Source organism: Aulonocara stuartgranti (assembly GCF_965226115.1).
Source record: "Aulonocara stuartgranti genome assembly, chromosome: 14".
Taxonomy (NCBI): domain Eukaryota; kingdom Metazoa; phylum Chordata; class Actinopteri; order Cichliformes; family Cichlidae; genus Aulonocara; species Aulonocara stuartgranti.
Genome location: NC_138950.1, coordinates 34,262,339 through 34,286,610, shown reverse-complemented (window position 1 = coordinate 34,286,610; position 24,272 = coordinate 34,262,339). Strand labels below are relative to the sequence as shown.

At 43.0% G+C, this 24,272-nt stretch overlaps 1 protein-coding gene across 1 annotated transcript; it reads left to right on the top strand.

The window, feature by feature from the left end:
* The first annotated feature begins 6,175 nt into the window (after positions 1-6,175).
* Positions 6,176-22,562, top strand: chrd (chordin). The gene is made up of 21 exons (XM_082502248.1): positions 6,176-6,855; positions 8,953-9,056; positions 9,181-9,307; positions 11,714-11,860; positions 11,968-12,085; positions 12,382-12,469; positions 13,378-13,519; positions 13,762-13,899; positions 14,011-14,093; positions 15,734-15,881; positions 17,014-17,120; positions 17,445-17,724; positions 17,816-18,051; positions 18,148-18,261; positions 18,893-19,093; positions 19,228-19,321; positions 19,442-19,498; positions 20,068-20,171; positions 20,400-20,663; positions 21,382-21,475; positions 21,695-22,562. Exons 1-21 carry the CDS (start codon positions 6,711-6,713, stop codon positions 21,760-21,762), a joined length of 2,859 nt encoding a protein of 952 aa, XP_082358374.1. The 5' UTR covers positions 6,176-6,710; the 3' UTR covers positions 21,763-22,562.
* Positions 22,563-24,272: the final 1,710 nt, after the last annotated feature.

Sequence of the window (24,272 nt, the reverse complement as noted above, 5' to 3'; positions counted from 1 at the left end):
ACAATGAAAGTGGTACTGTTTTTGCCATTTTATTTGTCAAATCTGTAATATTTTTTTTTTATGTTTTTATTCCTTTCTTTGCACCTCCCTTTTTTCAATTTTTTTCTTTTTTGTTTATTTTCTTTGTTCCAAACACTTCTGGACTTGTAAGTTTGGGAAAGATTCATTTTGTGATTCTCTGGCAAAGAAAATAATGAAAGCATAAACTTTCCTTCATTTTCTCCTCAATCTTCAGGGCTCCAAGCCCCGCTGGAAGAACCACTGGTGCCGAGGACTATTTATTCTTGGCTCGGCTGATATTCACATTCATTCTTGACCACTTGACTTGTGATTAGGCAATAAAGCCTTTTGTGCAACTCCCTCCTGTACCATCCTCTCCTCCCTGCCTGTCTTCAGCGATTGTTTGCCTTTTCTTTCCTATTCCATTGTCTTCCAATGTTCAGTCAGACCACCCAAACAGTAAATCTCATTGAAAAAGAAAAATCCTTGCAATTAAAACAAGCATCAACCAGCAGAAGTTCTTCAGGGGCACTTTTGAAGAGGTGGAGGAGTAGCAGTGGAACTCGGACCAACTTTACATTGAGCATCATTCATTTCATGCAAGCACGAAATCAGTTAAGCAGCGGGCCAGACTCGGTAATTACTGATGAGTCAGGAGAAGCTTGTTAGACTGTCGCCTCTCGGACCACTCATCAGGATGACTGCGTGTTGATGTTTAACGGTGGAGGTATTTGCCGCGCGAGTAAAAAATGCATGTGCCGTGACCGCTTTTGGCACAGCTCGCTCTCTCCTTCTCTCTCCCCTCTGCACATCTATCGACTTTTACAAATAAAGTGTGTGGAAGCAATTTGAGCCTTGTAAACAGAAATGAGACCGGAGTGATGCAGATTTCAAAGGGCCGACAGGAGAGAGCGGGGAGGGCGGGAAGGGAGTCTGCCAGGAAGGATGGATAACGTGTCGTGCCATGTGTGCACATTTGGCAACGTCTGTCGTATTCTGGCTCTCTGAACATGAACTGCACAGCAAGATGCTGGACTTTCTTTTCCCCCCTTTTGCTCAAGTACTGCAAGTGCTTGAGATAATTATAATTGAGCATTTCAGTTGCATGTTTTTAGTTGATTTTTTTATTCACCTTTTAAATCAAACACGTCTTCTCTATTCTATGATCTCATTATGTTTTATACTTCTTTATATTTTCTTTTGGTTCTTTGTGTTTGTTCACTTTTTGTCTTTTACATCCTGTGAAGTAGCTACTTTGAATGGTCTTCTTGTTCAAAGAGGCCCCCCAAAAGTGCACCTAGCTGCCAATATCTTTATTCTTGACCTGATCTTTCAGAGTCTGTGGATCTATCTATACACCTTTACTCTGCAGAGTGATATTTTGAAAAACATAACAGACTAATGCATTTAACACAGGAAAAGAACCTAAGAAGAAACATACTAACTGTTGAAATAGCCAGACTTTAAAGTACCGCACTACATATAATTATTAAATCTTTCTTTAACAATACTGTGCCATCTACCCCCAACCAGCAGATGGACTCCACTCCCTCAGCCTGATTCTGTTGGCGTTTTCTTCTTGTTTTTCCTTTCCACTGTTGTCAACTGCTTGCTCATGGGTGGGTCATCTGATTGTTGCTCTTTATCATTTTAGGGTTTTGCCTTACAGAATAAAGGACCCTGAGGTGACAGCTGTTGTGATTTGGCGCTCTGGAAATAAAATTGAATTGAACTGAATTCTGCTGAGTTTAGCTTGCCAGCTTTGTCAGGTCTCTACAATACTGGGTTGAAATAGTAGCAGATTTTAAGCAAATTAAGTCTCTTGAATAGTCACACAATCTGAGATTTTGTGCTGACTGACAAACACAACCATACCATGTCTTGAATATCGGAGTAATTAAATTCAGACCTATACTTCTAATTGAGTCTTTGCAGGTCATGTTTAAGTTACTTCTATGTATGTATAAAGCTCAGTGCTATTGCAGACAGACAACCTAAACGCTAACCTAAACACTGTGTAAATTTGCTTATTGCATAAATACTTAGAGTATAATTTGTTTTCAAAATCTTCTAAAATATTTCTCCTTGATTTCACTCTGGAATTAACAAAGCATTCTTCTTCGGAATTAGCCCCGAGTAACCACTGCTTATAAAAACATGCTTACAATAAAAAGGAATCGTTATTGTTTCCTTTAAGTCTTAGCTCATCGTTCTACCTACATTTTAGTACAATTATTCACTGATAAGTATTTTGATCACTGAAAATCACATCCTAATCACCGCCGTGCACAGGTCAGTGTCGGGAAGTTTGCTGGCTGGAAATAAGAAGAGCTTTTTATAATTTCAGCATAACTTCGTAGACTCTCCACTAGTAATCATCTGTTACTCCACACACGCACAAACTTCTCCTGGTGATAAACTAAACGCTGGGAACGTCCCCTGTAACTACACAGGTCTTTTCCCGGAGGTGTCAAAACAAACCGAGCAGCCTCCCCACACACACACTCACCTCCACTGCATTTGGACATAGCCTATGCTCGCTAATTGCCTGCAGTAATTATGGTCACGCCTCCTCCCCGATCCACAATAGGAGACGGTGAGAAGACAGGAGCAGCGCTCCTTTCTCCTCAATTTCGACTGTGTCTGCAAATTGATTCAGTTTGTATGAATAAACACCAACTCTGCAAGACGTCTTCTTCCATTTGCACATTCACATACTGACTGAGCAAAGGCCCATTTGACTCCCCACTCGCCCGCCCCCTCTCTCCCCTTTTCCGCTACCGGCATCAGTACACAATTATCTCTACAGCCTCTTATTATTATCAGCATCAGCATAACACTGGCAGGGGCGAAAACATGGTGTGCGTCTTAATTTACCATATTCAGAGCACATTTTTAAAAACACGATAGATAGATAGATAGATAGATAGATAGATAGATAGATAGATAGATAGATAGATAGATAGATAGATAGATAGATAGATAGATAGATAGATAGATAGATAGATAGATAGATAGATTTAAAAAAAATCTTTTTATTGATGACGTTGATGGCGGTTTCCAGCACCTCGAAGTAAGCTACCTCTTCTTCAGATGTCCGCCCTTGATAGAAACCCAAAACGACGCTGGATTCCAAAAGGGAAACGCGTAATTACAACAGGGGCCGTGTATCTAAACATGAGTCAGAAATAATTGGGGTCTTGAGATGCATGGCGGCAAAAAAGGGAAGGTCACGCAGAGTGTACGACTCTAAACAGAATAATTCCGAAACCGACGCTTCTCAATGTGAGCGCGTGGAGGCACATCGAGTCTGGGAACAGGTGGTGACTGAAAGGGAGGTGCATGAGCGGGGCATCCAGGGCTGACTGATATTCACACCTTCGGTCACTCCGAGCAGCAAACAGGATGCCTGCCCCCCCCCCCCCCCCCCCCCTTGAGTGAGCGCTCTGAGTCTGGATGTGGAGGTGGGGGTAGGATGAAGCTGTGGTCGTCTGGCGTGAAAAAAAGAGCAAATACACAGCGATTTGCTCTCCGTTACAGAGGAAAGTATCCATGAGCGTATTCATGGGTAAACCTTTATTATGCGTGACTGACAGCCGATACCCACCCTTGACCACCCCCTCCCTCGCAAACCCAGGCGCGCGCAGCAGGATCGCTGAGAACTTTTAATAATGTCCTTGTAATGGTGTCACGTAAAAAACATCCACGGCCGTTCCGTGCCAGCAGTGTTTCATATCAGGTTATTGCGCACTCTTCTGAGAAAGCTCCCCGTACAGCGGAGCGGGAATCTTAATAAAAGAGAGAGAGAGAGAGAGAGAGAGAGAGAGAGAGAGCACCATGTCTGCTTTTAATTATATCAGAACCGCACAGAGCTGCCAGCATCCATATCCACGGTTAATCGATTTTTATTGGGCTGTAACCTTTCGTGGCAAATTAGAGATGATTTAAGACTTTTGAGCCTCTCCTTTCCAGTCCGCTCATCTCCAGCCTTAAAGATTAATGAGGGACAGTGATCAATCCAAGATCATTGTTTTTATCCAGGAAACAATCTGTAATTAATACCGAATAATGACCATTACACGACCCTATAAATTCTGCGGTGGAGGGGAATCCAAGGATCTGAGGCCAAGATACACTCGTTAAAAAAAGATTTACAATGCGATCGAATCTTTGCGAGTTATCAGCAACAGGTCATAAATACGTCATTATAAACATGCTCAGGTTTATTTTTTCTAAATGTGTCTCTTGATAAAACATACACGAATTATGACTTTATTGATCATTTGCTTTTATTTCTGAACCTAAAAGTCCGATTTTAGTTAGGAAATATGACGATTTTCCCCTGATAAAAATAAAATAAAATACTGCAGGTGAGGACTGATTTAACTCACCGAAGGATTAAACTATTCGATCAGCGTTCCCCCTGCCAGCCTTACAAACCATCAAAATAAAAGTTCCGCTCAGAGCAGAGCGGACACCTTGAAACTTAAATGTGTATTTGTGATCTTTTGGTTGATGGTCGAAAAGAATGACGGTGAGACCCCAGAGAAATGTCGTGTTATAAGTACTATGAAACAGAGGTGCCAGACTGATTTTAAGCGCAGGACACCTCCAATACACAAAAACCCGCTGTCAGTATGGGGGGCTGTACACTGCGGGGTTTTTTATATAGACGATTTGCCATCCCGTCTGCTTAATTAATCACTTTGCAGCGCAGAAGAAAAGAGTCGCTTATCACCCTATCATGAAGAGCAAATAGCCCATCATTGAGTCCCATTGCTGAGGTGAAAGAGGGTTGGGCAGTTGCGATGGGGGGAGCCGCGTAAATCCTCACACTCGGGTGGAAGTGGCTCCTAAAGGCCATGTAATGTGACACATGTATAAAAAAATAACACCTTGCCTGCGCCTTTGGCACGGAATGAATGAAACTGGCGCTTTTTTTAATGTAACGGTTTAATAGAGCTATCAATATTAATGCATTTTCTAGCCTATGTGTGGACAAAGTAATCCACGGAGGAGTTTGAAATGGTGCGTAGAGGCGAAAACACATCTACCAGCGAAGCCATACAGATTTAGCACATTTTGCGCAACGATTTAATATGGAGGTAATATTAATGGCCCTTGCAGTCGATTTCTGGTATAGGAGGGGGTACATAATATACAGCGGAGTGCACAATGCTGCTGTGCATCAGTGGGGTGTGTGGATTTGATAGGAAAGAAGAGCAAAATGAGACACAAACTACCAGGTGAACTGTGAACACAGAAAGCTTGGTAACATTCTGACAAAGCCTGACCTTTCCTGAACCCTGTGGTATAAACCAAAGCAGCACTATTGTAATGTAAACCTGACCAGTTTGTTTTGGGCTCCCCTCTGTAGGGACCACAGTGAGGAACTGGACTGTAAACCGCTACTTGTGTTTGATGGAGATATTTCCCAGGGCTAAATAGTCCCTAATAAAATTCACTTGTTGTTGACGTGGTGAATTTTTTTTAAAGACTTTATGTTAAATAGCCCCCAACACATCCACAAATGAATACATTTTATTTTAAAATACATGTGATTTTAAGTGGAATCGTTCAAGCAGGCATGGCTTCGAGACAAGCCAAAGGGAAACTGCGCGGGAGAGGGACACAGAGGTCTGCAGAAGGGCCAGGAGAAATTTGCCATGAGGTATTCCAACTATTTTCATTTGTTTCTGTTAAGTCACTTAGGTCTCAGCGCCAAACGCACTTGAAAAAATAAGGGAACAGAAAACAGCGGACACTTACACATTCCTTACTGTACATGAGCTGGAGATTCCCACTTTCTCCCCAGAGCTCGTGGCTCATGTCCGTGGGCGTCAGATGGCTGAAAGCGTGCCGCTCATCGCGGTGAGCAGATTAGACTTTATCTTACGGCACAGCGCTTTAATGTGCGCAAAGGCCAAATGATTAAAGTTGGGGAAACGGACAGATAAATAGGTAATCACCGCTAAATAACACCAATACTGATTCAATTACACAAGAACTAAATCAAGAGAGCAGCATAACTCCCACGCACGGGATTGGCACACAAAAAACAATTATACCTGGCACATTTAATATCGAAGCAGCAGCGTATTAAACTTTATTAAAAGCACCCACGGTCCTTTATAACCTCAACATCAAACATGCAACATGAAAAAAATAGGAGGGGGGTGTTGCAGAGAAGCTATTTTATTTTAACAACAACCAGAAAAAAAAATATTTACCAAGCTAATTCAATGACAGGAAAGATATTTATGCCGTCACCTCGTCTCAGATATGTGTGTTGAAACACACTGCTGTAACTGCCCAGTCGTTTCGACAGCGTATTGAGTTGATAGGGGTGTCGATTGCCCTGTCCATCATCCACCCCCTCACCCATCACCCGGCCCACCCTTCATCTTCCCCCTTCCTCCTCCTCCCGGCTGTTTGGAGCTGTCAGGGAAGCAGCCTATAAAATCAAACGAGACAAGGCGAAGAGACCGCTGGTACCGAGGAAAGACGGTGCAAGTACTGCCCTGCTCACGGAAAACTTTTTGTCTGGCCGAAACTCGGATGATTCTCAACAGCGGACGTTCACATCTAACGACAAAGGACGTTTTGTTATAAGGAGGAAACGTTTTATTCCCTCTCATTACTGTAATTCCCGGTTTAAAGGAGCCGGTTTCTCGGAAGTTTTTGAAGGGAGTCCTTTGCGGAGGTTTGTGATGCTGCTTCCCTGCGCACTCCACTCCTTGCTTTGCGCGCTGAGCTGCGCGTGGTGGCTGCACGGAGGAGCGGCCTCACGGCTCAAGTCTCCCTCTCTGCCCATCCAGCCCGAGAGAGAACCGCTGCCCTTCAAAGGAACATCAGGTATGTTGTTTTTGGAAACGTAAGAAAAGCCACGTAAGAAAAGCGGTGTTGCAGAATTGAGCTGGCAGCTGGAGTATACTCGTTTTTTTTTTATACCAGCAATAGCTATAAAAATGGCCGCACGCTTTGAAAGCCTCTGAAGAAGTTGGCTACCTAAGCTGCATTTGTTAGCATCAGTTTCAGGCTTCCAAATCAGATAACCCCTGCTGTGTAAACAGTTTGTGACCCAGGGGGCAGCACTGAGCAGCAGCTAATTAACAATTTAAAAGTTTTGTTTGTTTTAAAACTTTTGTTATTAATTATTTCTTTTTTTATATGAAGAATGTATTTAAAAAATGTGCATAATTTGATATAAAATTACTTACTGTTAAAATGTCTATTTTTCCGTGAGTTGTTTCGTGGGTGTGGGGTTATGACCCCAGTTCACCCCTCTAGCTGTGCACGCGACAGCAGCGCCGATAGCGGAGCTAGCTAACATTTAAAGACCGTTAAATCTCGACATTTAAAAGTTAGCTTTTTCCGCTGCAGTAGTACACAGTCGTTTTTTTCTAGTTTCCTCTCCCGGTTCCAGGTTGCTTCATGTGTAAACCAGCGGCAAACATGTGAGTCATAACCGCAGTCGATGTCTTTTATTCATATGTGAAAGCCCCTTCGTACATAAGCTCGCCGCGGTTTTTATAAGGTAACTACTCTGGAGCACAGAGCAGCGGGAACTCCACGTTAACCACCCCGTTATAACGTGTAATTTCATGTTGGAAACTCAAATCAATCGACTTTCCATTACAACCGCTGGCTCCTCGGAGCCTCCTCCTCTATTTGAGCGCAGCGCGGAGTGGCGAGGCTCTCTGTTTGGCTCTCCCTTTAACTCGACTGGACTGTTTAAAGTGTGCAGTAACTTTAATGAAAGAATAATGCGAACCAGCTTGGTAGCCGTGAGCGGGGGAGAGCCATCAGCTCGAGTGAAGCTGGCCAGGGTAACATCAAGTTTGTGCGTGCACACACCACATACAGTCACCCTAACCAAAAATAATTATAATACTCCTGCGGTAACTCGGCGTGACAAACACTTAATTATGAGTGCAGCCTAGTAATAACAACACTGAAAGCTATTTTTATCCCCTGTAACATCAATATACAGCCCCGTCCCTACATATTAGGACATGGATGTGTATTTTATAGCCGTAGCTCTGCTCCAGCACACTGGGTTTAAAGTGAAAGGCTCACATGTTCTGCAAGAGTGTTGGAGTTCCTTCGCATCCACTTTGGGCAAAATATGGGAAGAGTTGCAGCCCATTGTTCACTTTCATTTCAAAGTAGACTGAACTCATCATGTACTGTAAAAATCCTTTTCACTAGAAGTTCAGTATACTGTATAATCTTTATAATATGCCCACTGAATTAATTAAGACGTGTGTGTGTTTCTGGGGAATCTGGGAATCTCTGATAAAAGTTTGAGTGGAACTTCTCTCTGGATCATTTAGGTCAGACAGGATGCAAAGCTCGAGTTCCAAAATTTGAGGCATCCAGGGAGTTTTGGTAGCTTCCAGCAAGTCTGGGCAGTGAGCTCATGTGTGGGATTTATTTGTTTTTAAGTATGCAAATGGCACTCGTGGTCTGGTATCTGTGGTTTGTCATAAAAATGAGTTAGTCTTTTTCTTGCTATTAAAGTGGAGTATTATCCTTATTTTTTAAGTTGTGTGTTTTTTATTTTTAAATGTTTTAATTTTTTATTACTAGAACTTACTAGAATAGCTTTGCATGATATTCCGTTCAATATAATCCTTATTTGCCTTATGCTCGGCCTTGAAAACATTGCCCATGTTTAATATGAGGTTCCACCACTTATAACAGAACATAGTAGGAAAACTCTAAATATCAGAAAGTCCAGCTTATCTTTTAAAATGTTTTTTTTTTTAAAGTTTTTTTGTTGTTGTTGTGTTCCCTAATTAATTTTGGCATATCTCAAAAAGAAAAACATTTTTTTAAGCATATCGTTTTGCTTTTCTAATCAAGTTCTTTATTTTGGAAAGAGCCAAAGAAATGAGGTTGTAATCGCCTAATTTTTGCTGTGTGTAATCAACACCGTTTGCATTGCAGGATGCTCATTTGGAGGTCGCTTTTATTCCTTGGAGGACAAGTGGCACCCAGACCTGGGGGAGCCCTTTGGCATCATGCACTGTGTCCAGTGCCACTGTGAACCTGTAAGTTTTGGCTTAGTGTGATCTCACTCCACATGTTGTGTTTGACTTTTTTCCCCTGCAGTAAGCTGTAACTCCAGGTGAGCTGACTAATGTGTGTGTGTTTGTTTTTATTTTTCTCTGGCAGCAAAAGAGTCGCCGTGGTAAGGTGTCGGGAAAGGTAAACTGCAAAAACATAAAACAGGACTGTCCGGCCCTGGACTGCGACAATCCCGTCCAGCTGGCGGGTCACTGCTGCAAAACCTGTCTTCAAGGTAATCATCCTCTCAGCTCAAATGCTGCTCTCAGCTTTTGTAGATGTCAAGCCATTCTAGTAGTCCTAAACACACGAAAAACAGGCAGCTGAATAAACAAGCATGAACATTCTTAATTCAGTAAACAAACTGTATGTGGAGAGAGCAGTTGTTTCCCCCCTTTTGTCACAAGAGCAATTTTTTCAACTTTCTTTTTGTTTATTCCGTTCAACTTCTATTTCTTTCTTTTTCTTCTTCCTCTCTATAACTTTTCCTTGGTTGTTGTTGTTTTTCTTCCCTCCTTGGGTAAGCTTGTTCGCCGTCAGAACAGCTGCTGAATACAATGAGCGAGTCAATTGATTTTCCATTCAGCCGCATCAAATGGACATTTTCTCCAACCAGTCTCAGCTGAAAGCACCACCCACCTATTTAGCCTCATTCTCACATAGTCACTTACCTTGTCTGCACACTGCTGCGCACACAGTCTCACCCTATTAGGGAGTCAGAGCTGCTTTACACATGGTCACACACGCACGCACACACACAAAGGGTGGGCCTTCATGCTGCAGTGTTATTCTCCATGGGTGTTTTTCTCCATGGCATGTGTGGTAATGGAATGGAAAGTAAAGGTAAAACACTGTGGAGACACTGTGTGTTTATATATGTGTGTGCGTGTCTGTTGTGGTCAAGCTTTAAGGAAAAGGTTGAGTGTGTTTGTCTTAGCTTTGACAACCTTGCACCTGGTATATTTATGTAAGTGTTGGAAAATGGTGGGTGTATAAGTGTGTGTGTGAGCACCTGAGCATGTAGTATTACCAACTGGGGAGAAGTGAGAGTGATGCTGCCCAGAAGGGCTTCAGCGTGCCCAGTAGAGCAGTGGAATTATGAGATTGGAGATGAGTTTTAGGTGGTGTGTGTGTGTGTGTGTGTGTGTGTGTGTGTGTGTGTGTGTGTGTGTGTGTGTGTGTGTGTGTGTGTGTGTGTGTGAATCACACAGCAGACAGTCCAGTTGAGTTCCTCAGGGAAAAAAAGCCTTGGTGAAATAGCGTTTGAGTGAGTAAGAGGCAGTGTGTGGATTGCTTTCTCAAAGAACATATCAGAGAGGCTGTATTTGGCTGAATGAGCAGGGCTTTATGTGTCACTTTTTGTCTGTGTGTGTGTGTGCAAAGCAGCGAAGGCCACACATAGCATCAGGAGAGTTTGTGTGAAACAGCAGGTCATTGTTAGGATCGCATGCCAGTGTCGCTCCCAATTCTCCTTAAACTCCTCTGCTGCAAGAGACAACCTCGTGCTGAGAAACAAGAAATAAGTGGTGTCTGACGTCTTCTGCCTCATTTGTTTCCTCCCGTCTCTGCTCATTCTTCTGGAATTTCTACCTGCCATGATCAGCCTAGATTTGTCACTGTCCGATCCCTTTATCCACATGCTTCGCACTCCATCCATTCTTAAAACACAGCAGCCAGTGTTTTATTGTCATGTGTGAACCAGACTTTGGCACAATGTGTTTTCAAATGTTTGTCTTTATGCTGTTTATCTTGCCAGGTACTGACACTGTTTCAAAGGCAGATGCTGAAAGAAATCTCAGTACCATAAAAGTAGTTAATAGCAGTTGGGGTTTTTTCCAGAGTTTGATGACTTGGCTTCACTTATGTAAGAACTTGTGGCTCAAATAAGAGCTCTTTTACTCTGGCGTGCTGTGTGCAGTTCATATGACTTATCATCCTGAAGTATTTCACAAGTCAAAATAAACACCTTAAGTTAATGTTTCTTATTCGTATTTAGTTGAGTTACACCACATGTTTATTTACATCATTTTCTTACTTTTGTATTTACTGAAGTGGGATAAGTCACACACTGTCTGATTTTGACACGTTGACTTTACTTAAAAATATGCAGACTCATTGCCTCCAAAAGAATATACCAATTATAGTATATCAAATTAAAAAAAACTTGATTTAACTTTTTTTTAAACTTTTGCACTCTTATTATACACAGGATTTATATTATGTGTTAAAAGACAAACATCTTATTTTTCTTCCCATGCATGTGTCCTATTCATGTGTTATTGGCTAACCCTTTAGAGTGTTCTTAGCCACACAAACAGTGGAAACCACATTACACATCCACAAGAAGACTAAACATAACCTAACTGAACTTATTCCCGTGAGAAAAAGTACAAATGAAATAAATGCAGGCAAAGAGTACAGATAACTTAATTCTACCTTCATTCTTCATTTAAACTTTTTTCAAATTTACATGCTTATATTATCATTGAAATTACACAAGGTCATTACTTACATTTGCAGTGTATAGCCAGTGTACATTTCAATACAGTAGTTTGGGAAACTGTCTATTTGCTTATACACTATTTGACAGTAATTTACAGATTCTTTTAGTGACTTTCAGTGTTTTTATTTTATTTTATAGGTGGTAAAAAACAGATTGACTCTGTGCTGAACTCCTTTGAATATTTCCCCCGAAAGAGCAAAGAGCGAGAGGAAGAACTCCACAAGTCATACAATGATAGATCCTACCTGAGCTCTGAGGACGTGGGGCCTGGGGAGAGCCGCACAGGTACATATGGAGCACCTGCTTACAAATAGACAGAATTGTCCTGAACACACATGACACAGAGCCTGAATAAAACACTACAGCTCATGAAACATTCTGTTGTGGTGCAGACTTTGTAGCAGTGCTGACAGGACTGAAGGACTCGTGGCTGCCCAGCTCCAGTGGAGTTGCCAGAGCTCGCTTTACTCTGACCAGAAGCAGCCTGACCTTTTCCATCACATACCAGAGGTGAGACTCTTTGCTTCTCTTCAGATGTCGTTCTGTTCTTTTTTTTAAAGATCAGGTACGCTAATATCAGTGCCTGTTGCTAACTATTCCAGCGCCTTTCCAGCTTATTCCAAACAAACCTCCTGTGTTAATATATTTTTATTTTTTGTAAAAACAAACTTTGTTTTTTGAGTAGCAGTCAGTATAATAGAATATAAAACTGGAATTGGTGAAAAAAAAAGATTTATTTTCAATAAATTAAAAGTTTGTCAACTTTTCTGCCTGCATTTCGCTTACATTTCCCTCTGGCTTTCCAGAATGGGCCATCCCACTAAGATTGTCTTCCTGGACTCAGATGGGACCCCTGCTTTCGAGTACAGAGTCCCCAAGGGAGACTCCGACATGGTAAGAATAGAAAATCATCTCCTCACATCCTGTTACATGTGCGTGAGTGCTCCTGGACAGAAAGGGAAACTAAGCACCGGTGTAATGAGCACTCACCCTGCCACTTCTTCACTCATAACTCACTCTGCAATAATAAACAATAAACACACTCGCTGACAGCCAAATACACATGCGGTGACACTTCTTCTCTGTTCCATTGCCCATTCTTAAATATGACAGAGTCAGCCTGATTGCGGTTAGCATCAACACGTGGCCGTTCAGGTTTTTAAGGTTAATAGCAGGCTAGCATTATCCAGATAAATCAGTAAACTGATATGTTGATGTAACAGTATTAAATGTGCATGCATGTCCATATGCTCCTCGAGGTCTGACTCTTGTCACTAAGCATCATTTCCCATCAAAACACACACATCTCCACTTTCCATTTCAGACCTGAACTGCCTGCTCAGTGAGGCAGGAGCCCCCTAAATGCAGGTCCCAGAAATTGGGCCTGTTATTATTTTTAGATAAATGGCAGCGTCAAGCGCCAGAGGACCTTAGAGAAAACACTCTGGCATGAGAAAAGGAAGGGGGTTTTGCTTAAGCAAAACTTTGGGGAAAGAGAGGATTTTTCACATGTTACATCACTGCTTAGCAGGGGGACAGAGAACATCGCTAATTAAAATGGAGATTACCACTGAACTCTTGAGTTATGAGGCACAGGCACAACGCCACATTTCTTCCCTCTGCTCTCAGGGAGAGGTTTTATGTTGAAGCTTTGCAGCCCAGGATTGAGAATACAATGGTTGGATGTATTCAACAGATGTGCCTGTGGTGTCTGATATGTGTTTTTGCCACATGCATGCTATCCTGAAGAAGTATAAAATGATTTCCATCTTTTAAGCACCTACCTGCTTCTGTGTGTGTAGATCTGTGGAGTATGGAAGAACGTGGCTGAGCCTCTACTGCGACAGCTGCAGTCTGAGCAGATGCACATCAGTATGTCCACGTCCACAGGCCAACGAGACGAAGTGGAGGGAAGGATCATCAAACACAGAGCACTGTTTGCTGGTGTGTATCCATGTGGGATGCTGTAGCTCTCTAATGGCTCATTTTTTTTTGAGACATGTGTACGCCTTTGTCTTTGTGTCACAGTACACAAGAAGCCCAATATTTACAAAGCAGCAGAGCCGTGTATATTTTCATGTAATCTTAAAAGGCTTCGCGTGGATTAATGTAGCTAAAATGTGCCGGCTTTGTTTACAAGTCCTGTAAGAGAATGCAGATCTAATGTGCACATGTGTTACATACAGAGACATTCAGTTCAATACTGACGTCAGAGGAAGAGAATTCAGCCATGGGAGGCATTGCTATGTTGACGCTGAGTGACACTGAGAACAACCTCCATTTCATCCTCATCCTGCAGGGCCTCATCCAACACAGAGATAGAGGTGAGAGGAAGGAGAAAGTTCACTTGAAATCTTTCTATAAATGTAGATCCATTAATATGAAAGTCAAGGAATGTAAAAGAGTGACACTGAGACAACTCTGTCTCTTCTCAGACCCCATTTTGGTGCCCATCCGAGTCCAACTGTTGTGCCGGCAGCACATCCTGAGAGAGATCCGAGCCAACATCACGTCTCATGTGAGTACCCAGCTTGGTGTAGCCACCATTTCACACCTCGCAACACTCCTTTTTAAGACTCACTTCTTCTTCATGTTTCTTCTGGGAAATTATTTAAAAATGTTATTTTTAAATAATGCATCCATCCGTAAGTGACAGGTAGTTACTGTGCATATTGAGGGGAAATTTTTAGTTTAATGTCACAGTTTCACAAAATATTTGGGTATTATGCTGAAAATTAAATGAAAAAGAACTGAATAAAATGCCAGATTTTGAAAAATGTTGACAGGTATTATATTTTGTACTCAAAAAGAGCCATAGATGTTCTTCAATCCATCACCAAGTAAAATAAGTGGGCACTTTGGGTAAAGTAAAATAGATGTATTTATATCTGAGACAGACTAAAAGTTAAAAGGTGACTGGGGGAGGAGCAGTGTTGTTTTCACTAAAAAACTTAGGACACAGAACATCCCACGCCTCCTTCTCTCAGAGATGGATGTGGTTTTGTCACCACATCCTAGTTATGTTGCCACTGCCGCTGCTCTGATCACAGAAAAGACAAGACTAAAAAAAAAAACTGGATGGAGAGGAAACTAGAGGGGAGAAAGTTAGCAAGTAGTTTTGCATGAGACAGACGTGAGACGTCTGGGAGACGAAAAGAGGGGAGGGTAGGAGGGAGGTAAAGAGGATGCACTGCGTACACACTCCTCACACATGTCAGTGGTTAGTGGTCTGCGGGGCTGAGATGGATGGAGGGAGGAGGAGGAGGAGTGATGAAAGGCGGGCCTGTTTTTAATTCTGCCAGGAATTGCGTGAAGGGCCGATGCACCTCTCTTTCTCTGAGAGACTGTCCATGAAAAATACACGCAAAACACACACTTTAACTATGAATTACATATCATACACTATTTCTAGCTGGGCAATGATGATGAAGATAATTGGCTTTATTTGTACAACACATTTCCTCCTCTCTCATAATTGTGTCCATTCACCCCCTCCACCCCCCGCCATTCCCACTCTGTTTTAGCCCCTCGCTGTGTGGATTTATGGTACATGTGTATTTATATTGAACTGCGGCCCCACAGGTCATAAAAGTAACATTTCTCCAACACTCGTGTGCATCTGTCCTATTAATCCAACATTTTTCAACGTCTTCTTGGAGACCGGTCAGCCTGCATTAAATCTAATTTCTCTCAGTATGAAACTTTTTAAGGCAATTCAAGCCATATTTTTTGCCTCAAGTTTTAAGTGTGCATGTATGAGTGGGGGCAATTTTAAATCTGTGTTCTTTCTGTAAGAAAGCCATTTGTGCCCTTGATGCGTTCTGACTTCGTGATTCCTTTCTGACTGCCCTATTTATTTTATCTTAAGCCAATTTCACTGTCTTTCGGCTTTTGTTTTTGCTCTCTGTGCTGCAGATCACATTTTAATTATCCCAAAATGAAGAAACTTTTTTTATTTTAGCTGGAAACTGGTTTAAATAAGTTGAGGTTTCGTTACTCTGGTAACATGCCAGTGTTGAACCAACATCCTGTCAACAACATCCAAAAAGGCATAATGTGACATTTTTATTGCTAGCATTTGAAAAGGCATTTGTTTTAAGAGGAAAATGGTTTTATATTTATCCACATTTAACTTTTCGTACTTTTCAATGTGTGCAGGATCCGGACTTTGCAGAGGTGCTGACAGATCTGAAGAGTCGTGAGTTGTTCTGGTTATCTCGCGGTCAGCTAGAGATCGCTGTGGCCGCCGAGGGTCAGGATCCCAGGCAAATCTCAGGTTTCATCACAGGCAGAAAATCTTGTGATAGTAAGTATTTACTGCAATCGGTCCATCCTCGCCTACATGTCACCAGCAGTGTTAAGGCACCAGACAATGAGGCTGCTGAGAACATGTTTGTTGGTTTGCTGCTCGTCCATCTGTGGACTGTTTTTGTCATTCACCTCTATAAATACTTTTTTTCTGTCTGGGTTCTTTCAAGTATTATCGCTGGGGGAAAACCATGTTTACAGACCTTCTGTTTGACTTGGTGGCCCACCAAGACTGTTGTGTGTGTGTGTGTGTGTGTGTGTGTGTGTGTGTGTGTGTGTGTGTGTGTGTGTGTGTGTGTGTGCGTGTGCGCGCGGGGAATGGCTGGAGGAATGTTGTGGACAGCTTAATCGTCTGAAACAGTTAAAGCATGCACACAGTCTTTCAGTGCAATGCATATTTGGACATTTCACATTAGCGTGAAACATTTATTGTAATACACAGACACATATGTATGAAGATGCTGGTTTGTAACATATTTACACTCACATAGTCACTCACACAGTTGCACTGCCAAGGTCACAGTCTGCAGGACGTGGGTTTCCCTGCCAGTGTTCCAGTCCTGTGATTAACAGCTTGATATTATGTCTGAAGAATTCAAACCCAATCCCCCCCTCCTTCTCACTTTTTCCCACTCTCATTCCCACTCTCTCTCCCTTCATTTCTCTATCCCATCATCTGCTGTCCTCTTTGGCATCTTTCCTCTTCTCTGGCTTCTTTCTGTCTGTGTCATTTTCAGATGTTTTTCTCAGCACTCTTCTCTCTTACTCATTCCCTTCTGTCCTCTCAGCCCACTCTTTTAAGCCTTCTGCATTCAGCCAAGGTTACCTCATTTTGAAGCTTAAATCTTGGGTGGGTTATTGTATGCATGTGTGTGTGTGTGTGCACGTGTGCTAACATATATGTATTTGGCCTGAGTGCCACACAAGCAGACACGCCTCCTGACTAGTTGTCCAATTTAATCTGCCCTCTCAATGACTCTTTTTCAGTAAATGGATAAAATCATGGGTATGTGGCTGTAATATTTTTTATTCTCAGAAAACTTGAATGTGACAGATTTTAGATAAGTAGTGTGAGCAGGAATGTGCTCTGAAGTGGACTTTTGATATGAATCTGTCTTTCTCTGGCTCAGCTATTCAGAGTGTGATGTCCAGCAGTGATGCATTGATCCCAGGGAAGACGGGAGGTGTGGGATCTGCTATCTTCAACCTCCATGATAATGGAACGCTGCAGTACCAGGTATGAGTCTGCTCACTTTTGCAGGGTTGTTGTTGTTCACAAATGTGTCTTGCAATACATATTTTGACTGGATTTGACTCAAATTTTATTTGAGTGTTGCAAGAGGTCCAGCTGCATTTCTGTCAAGGTACTTTAGTCAAAATAGGATTATTATTTCCATGTGGTTTAGTGTGACTCTGTTCTGGGGCCTCCCCACCCTGTATGTTTCCATGTATACATGGAAAGCATAAACACAGAGAGATCAGCAGTAACCCTCACCCTTAGAATAAAACAGGCAACACTGACAGTGATTAGACTTCAACCTTTTTCTCTCCTCTTCTTCAGGTTCAGGTCACAGGGCTCACCAGCGATGTTGTCAGCCTCACCATCGAGTTGAAGCCACGTAGGAGAAACAAGCGCTCCATCCTGTGCGATTTAACGCCAGAGTTCAGCAAGGCCACGGGGCAGGCGATAGGAAGCTGGAGCCGCCTGGAGGCCCGACACATGCACATGCTGCTGCAGAATGAGCTCTTCATCAATGTCGCAACAGCACACAGCCAGGAGGGGGAGCTGCGGGGGCAGATCAAGGCCCTCCCTTATAGTGGCCTAGAGGCACCTAGACATGGTATACATTGATTAAGGTTGTGAAATTAATGTAAAAAACCATGCCAATATGCATGCAAATATTCTGAACTGCTTCCTTCTTCTTCTTCCAGAGTTGCCCACCCCTCTAGCTGGCCACTTTGTGTCCCCACCAGTAAGAACAGGTGCTTCTGGCCACGCCTGGGTGTCAGTGGACAAATACTGCCACCTGCATTATGAGATACTTGTTGCAGGCCTCAGCCAAACTGACGACCTGACGGTGAACGCCCGCCTCCACGGACTGGCTGAGATCGGAGAGCTAGATGATAGCACCCACATGAGGCTGCTCACTGGCTTCTATGGCTCAAAGGTACATCAGTGTACACAATAAATGTGTCCTTACGCACATCAGTGTATTTGGAGTAAAGAAGGCCACTCAATGTTTTTGTCTTTTGGTCTCCTCAAGGCTCAGGGAGTGTTAAAGGACATCAGTGTTGAATTACTGAAACATCTGGACCAGGGAACAGCCTTCATCCAGGTCAGCACCAAGCTCAACCCGAGAGGAGAAATACGAGGACAGGTATGTACAACTTTGGCGTGCTCAATTTGTGGTTTGTTTTTATTTTGGATTTTTTTAAAACAGGCACTTCAATCTCAGGTCATATATAAAAGATGAACCACTAAGATTTTCACATTTAGAAGTGTAATTTTGGATGTGTTTTAGCAATCTAAAGAAGCCTTGTATTTGTGAGGTTGCGTGATTGCCCACTTAGTGCCTACTAGCCTACACAAAACAACACACTTTCACAGCCATAGCCCACAGCTGCTTGCAAAGCTAGCTGCAGCATTGCAGGTGTAGTTGTTGAACAATATGTTGTTTAACAGTTGAACTAAGAAGAGTGATCTCTCTCACACACTTGGAACAGAAGTATCCAGCTGTTTTAATAGGAAACAGGTCCAACACATAAACAGCCATCTGCTCAGGAGCACAAAAATGCTCCATTTAAGAACAATTAACTATAGATGACTTGACACCGGTTTTTAGTCAGCTGTGTCCAACATCACTCTTGCTCTAACCTTGCTTTCTCCTGTTTTCTTTTTTTTTCCATCTTTCTTGTTATTTCTCCCCCTCCCCCTTCTTCTTTTTCTTTCATGGCCTCCATGTCCATCTGTCGCTTCCTTTCTTTTCCTCACACATTCCCTCTCACCAGGTCCACGTGCCAAACAACTGCGAGTTTGGGACCAGGAGCGAGGCAGAGGAGGAGGAGGAGGAGGAGTTGGAAGACTTTCTGTCAAAGGACCCCGAGGAGCTAAAAAAAGACCCCCATACCTGCTTCTTTGAGAACCAGCACTACCCTCATGGTTCCAGCTGGACGCCCAACTATGACAAGTGTTTCTCCTGCATCTGCCAGGTTAACACCAGAAACACAAAAAAATGTTTTTTTGATGTTTAAATGAATCATTTTAATAGAATGTTAAAACATTTAAAAAGCAGGTCATGTAAAATTCACGTCCGTGTCAAATCTTTGTGGGCTTTTTTCTGTAGAAGCGAACAGTGATCTGTGATCCAGTCATCTGCCCGGCGTTGACCTGCTCCAGAACCATTAAACCGGAGGGCAAATGCTGCCCCATCTGTGATGGTGAGTTAGCCCGTTTTTAGTTCAGCATCAGGTTTCATATTGCTTTTTGTGGATCTATTTTATTCCCACAGCAATCATAAAGCTTCAAACTAATTCCTCCATTTCCTTTTTCCTGTACAGAGACGAAGGAGCTCAAAGACGTGAAAGTTCCAGAGAGGGTTGATGAACATCCTGAAGGTAGGGACCACTTCTTCTGTCTATAACTCAGCTCTTCTTTCTTTCTCATTCTTTAAAAGGGACCTTTTTTTTGCTTGTTTCCATCTCCTATAATTTTTTCTTAATCTTTACTTTAGTACTTCTGCGTGAGTTGAAAGAATACTGGGCCTTGACAAAGCTCCTCAGATTATTTGCTGAGTGAAAGTCATTTTAGCTCTGTTCCTCCTCTTTTTTTCAGTCAGCTTTTTTTCTGATTGGCTGCCCCTCATAAAAGAGATTAGAGCAACAGGTGGGTGGGGATTCTGCAGTTTTTGCCAGAGCTATGTGCCAGAGATGATCACATTAAGATCATATTGAGGATATCTGCTCTTACTAAACCAAAAATCAGACCAAAATGATCATTTAAAGGCTCTTGTACGTACACGAGTGTAAAAGATAAACTACCATAACAGCATATGTAAAAAATAAAACGTGTAACAGGTCTTCTTTCATTTTTATTTTGCCTTTATTTCTGCATGTCTCGGTGCTGCATTTTTTTCCTTCAGGGATTTTCTTACTGACTGTCCTCAGTAACCCTTTCTCTCTGTCAGGTTGTTACTTCGAAGGAGACCAGAAGATGCATGCCCCTGGGACCACATGGCACCCCTTTGTTCCTCCTTTTGGCTACATTAAATGTGCCGTGTGCAGTTGCAAGGTAAATACATATCAATAAATCCCCTCACATCTGGCTGGCTTTACTTTCTGGCTCTTAATGGGTCATTTGTTTTGTATTAGAGTCCAAAGAAAGTGAAGCCTTAATACATTTCTCATCAGTTCTTTCTTGGGATATGTCCAAACTATTTATGTGGAAAAAGCAACAAGTCAGCTGCTGAAGTTAAAAATTGCTGCTGACCTCCTGCTGTTGGCTGTGTTTTATCCATAGGGATCTACAGGAGAGGTTCACTGTGAGAAGGTGACATGTCCAATGCTGACCTGCAGTCACCCAGTGAGACGTCACCCCACCGACTGCTGCAAGGTGTGCCCCCAGGAGGAGAGGACCACTGCAGCCCTGGAGCACAGTGACATGATGCAAGCAGACAGCCCCAGATACTGCAAATTTGGCAAGAACTACTACCACAACAGCGACAGCTGGCATCCCTGGGTGCCACTCTTTGGGGAGATGAAGTGCATCAACTGCTGGTGTGATGTAAGTAAATATGACACAAGAGGAAATTCTCTTACTTTACCAAAATGTTACTTTTATATTATTAATGGTTTTTCTGATACTTAATGGATGATAGATGATATTTTCATTATATAACTAAGGAAATGAATCATAGTTTCCAGAGAGTTCAGACTAAATGTATTCAAGATAACCGAATACAAGATCTGATAAGGAACTGAAGCCAGTAATGTGTGTGTGTGTGTGTGTGTGTGTGTGTGTGTGTGTGTGTGTGTGTGTGTGTGTGTGTGTGTGTGTGTGTGTGTGTGTGTGTGTGCGTGCGTGTGTTGAGTCATCCCCCAGTTTTGCTGTTCAGTATTTAAAGTACCTCTCAGCTCGCTGTATTGGTTAATCTGTTTGGTCAACTCTCACTATTTTCAACATCCTCATTTCCAGCTCCAGTGGGCAACAGCTGGTTTCGGTTAAGATCTCTAATAAAAACTTTGTATCCTACGTACTCATTCTAGCTTATGGAGTTAGTTAACTCTGTTAGCTAGAGTGGGTAGTGAAAATAGTGCTTAGTAGCTGAAAAGCCAGATAATCTGAAAAAATTATCAAAAAGGAGACCCAATTAATGCATTTATTCAGTGTTGAGTTTACAGCTAGAAAATACAGCAGGTATATCTAATGTTATCAGAGGAAACAAACAACCTTTACTGCCACATGTTGCTTATTTTCACAAATCCTTCCTTTTTCTCCACAGCATGGTGTGACCAAGTGTCAGAGGAAACAATGTCCACTACTGACTTGCTCCAACATCACCCGCACAGAGGGCTCCTGCTGCCCCGAATGTCTCGGTAAGCACACTCTCTTGACCTTTTGAAAGGTCGCTTTATATGTAATAAAACATCTGTGATGAGTGTAAATAGCTATTAATTACATGTAAACATCTGCACTGAAAGAATTTGCTTCTCGCTGGGTAACGTTGTACTTGGAAGCTGTTTCTGCACAGTGTTAGTGTAAAAGCACAACTTCCTGTTTCGTGGGTGCTCAGCACATTTTGCTTTTATCTATAGATGACAAAGAAGAAGATGACATGGTGATGAAGGCTCCAGACAAAAGACAAACCTGGAGACACCACTGATCCCTGAGCCTCCCTTATTCGTCCAAGATGGACAAAAAGCCAGAGCTGCTCTCTGAGGTCTTCCTTCCTCCCTCCCTCCCCTCCCCTGACACCCACCCTGTATCAGCTTCAGGATTGTAACGAGGCAACGTGGACACAGCGGGCCTGTAAAATGGAATAAAAGACTCAATAAGTGAAGGAATGTAAACTGCGGAGACGACCCACCAGCATTTACTTATATGCTGCCTTCATTTTCGTGCCTTGATCATGTGTTGGATTTTTAATTGTAATTTTTTTGGAAGCAGCTCAACAAAAAATGGACAAATGGTGTAAACAGATAACGCTGTTCAGTGTTCAGAAATCCAGCTGGACTTTTAAATGTTGGTAATATTGAGAGAGCTAGTTGTATTTGACTGACAGAGCTTCTTTGTGAAGCACAGCTTAAATCAGTGTGAATGTGTGCGCGTGCAAGTGTTTCCTTTTTTTTACCTGTAAAGAATATAAATAATAAGCAATACAAGATGTACAAGACAGTGAAGTTGGCAGGGTTTGAAAACTCTCTGCCACAGTCTGCTGCTTTCATTGTTGTGGTTCCACCCGCTGTCGCTCACGTACGGATCAGTGCTGCTCGACAGCAAGAGGTCTGAAACACCTCCAGTCGATCTCAGCGCTTCTCTGCTCTGCTCTGGTTATTCTTCTTCCTGTTTTGAATTTCAGTCAGATCTCATGATGCCCGTTGTCTTTGTTGTTTATGAATATGAAGCTTGTTTACATTTTGTATTTATTGAACAGTGTGAAAAAAAATAAAAAAAGATGTTTGTTGGTAGAAGCGGGCTGATAATCCCTCTGGTTTTTCATCATTTATACATCGTCATTTAAGGTCGGCAGGATTTTTATGCTGCTTTCCTCTCTGAGTTTCCCGGCACGTTCCTCTCCCACAGTGTTGGAGCTGTGGAGTGGGAGTGACAGACATGAGTGATTTGACTTCATCCTTAGATTTTGCTTTCTCTTTCTCCTCTGACCTCCCATTTCTGTCATTTAATTTCCTGTTTCTCATATTCCCTTTTATATTTTTCCTTTTGCTCCATCGGTTCTTTCTTTTTTCCTTCCCCTGGTTGTTTTCCACATCACTCACCACATGTGCTGTGTAATGTTTTGTCCCATACGTACCTCACAATAAAAAAGACACAGGCAGAGCGCAGACAGACCGGAACATAAATATATTTTTACAGATGTACACATGTACGAAACTCCTGAATCAGGAGTGCAGACACTGCCAAAGGGCATACAGAATTCTTTCCATTACACACACACACACTCACATAGAAATCTGCTGCTGCACTCTGCTGGATAAAGCACATTAATACACCAGAGGTGTGTGCTGAAAACAGCTGGTTGACCACACACCTGTCCACCTCCACTATGTTTGCCAGTCAACAGGGAACAGGGATTACTACACCACAGCCCGATCCAACCTGAAGAGAGGCATCAGAGAGGCAAAGGGGGACTATAGGAGGAGGATTGAGGACCATCTGAAGAGTAATACCAGCCGGCAGGTGTGGCAAGGCATCCAGCACCTAACCAACTATAAGATCAATCTCGGAGCTGCGGACGGTGACCTGGAGCTGGCAGAGGAGCTGAATATCTTCTTCGCCCGCTTTGAGACCAGGGTACCGGAGGTATTGGAGCCACAGCAGCAACACGCCACCCATAGCAGCACCACCCTCACCCTGGAAGAGCACGAGGTGAGGCGCATGCTGCAGGCTGTTAACCCGAGGAAGGCGGCGGGTCCTGATGGTGTGCCAGGTCGAATATTGAGGGATTGTGCAGGACAGCTGGCTGGGATCTTCACCAGGATCTTCAACAAATCCCTCGCACAGGCGACTGTCCCACTCTGCCTGAAGTCCTCCACCATAGTCCCCTTGCCTAAGAAGCCCCACATCACCGGCCTGAATGATTACAGACCGGTGGCACTCACCCCAGTGGTAATGAAATGCTTTGAGAAGCTGGTCCGCAGACACATCACAGCAGCCCTGCCCCGCAGCCTGGATCCACACCAGTTTGCCTACAGAGCAAACCGGTCCACGGAAGACGCTGTAGCCACAGCACTCCATGCTGCATTAACTCACCTGGAAGAGCATGGTAGCTATGTGCGGATGCTCTTCGTGGATTACTGCTCAGCTTTTAACACCATCCTTCCACACAAACTGGTGGCCAAGCTACAAGACCTGGGGCTTCCATACAGCACCTGCATGTGGATCAACAGCTTCCTCTCGGGCCGTAGACAGAGAGTCAGAGTTGGCCATCACACATCCTCAGCCCTGAGTCTTAGCACTGGCTCACCCCAGGGCTGTGTGCTCAGTCCACTGCTCTACTCTCTCTACACACACGACTGCACTCCTCGCCACCACAGCAACATCTTTGTGAAATTTGCAGATGACACCACAGTGGTGGGGCTCATTACCAAGGGAGACGAGTCTACGTACAGAGACGAGGTGGAGCAGCTGACGGCATGGCGTAAGGCCAATAAC

Bases quoted from the DNA above. Each gene is read 5' to 3' on its own strand.
- chrd (XM_082502248.1), top strand. From the start codon at position 6,711: ATGCTGCTTCCCTGCGCACTCCACTCCTTGCTTTGCGCGCTGAGCTGC. The intron at 13,520-13,761 runs GTGTGTATCCAT...TGTTACATACAG, and splicing joins ACACAGAGCACTGTTTGCTG to AGACATTCAGTTCAATACTG. The intron at 18,052-18,147 runs GTACATCAGTGT...GGTCTCCTCAAG, and splicing joins CTGGCTTCTATGGCTCAAAG to GCTCAGGGAGTGTTAAAGGA.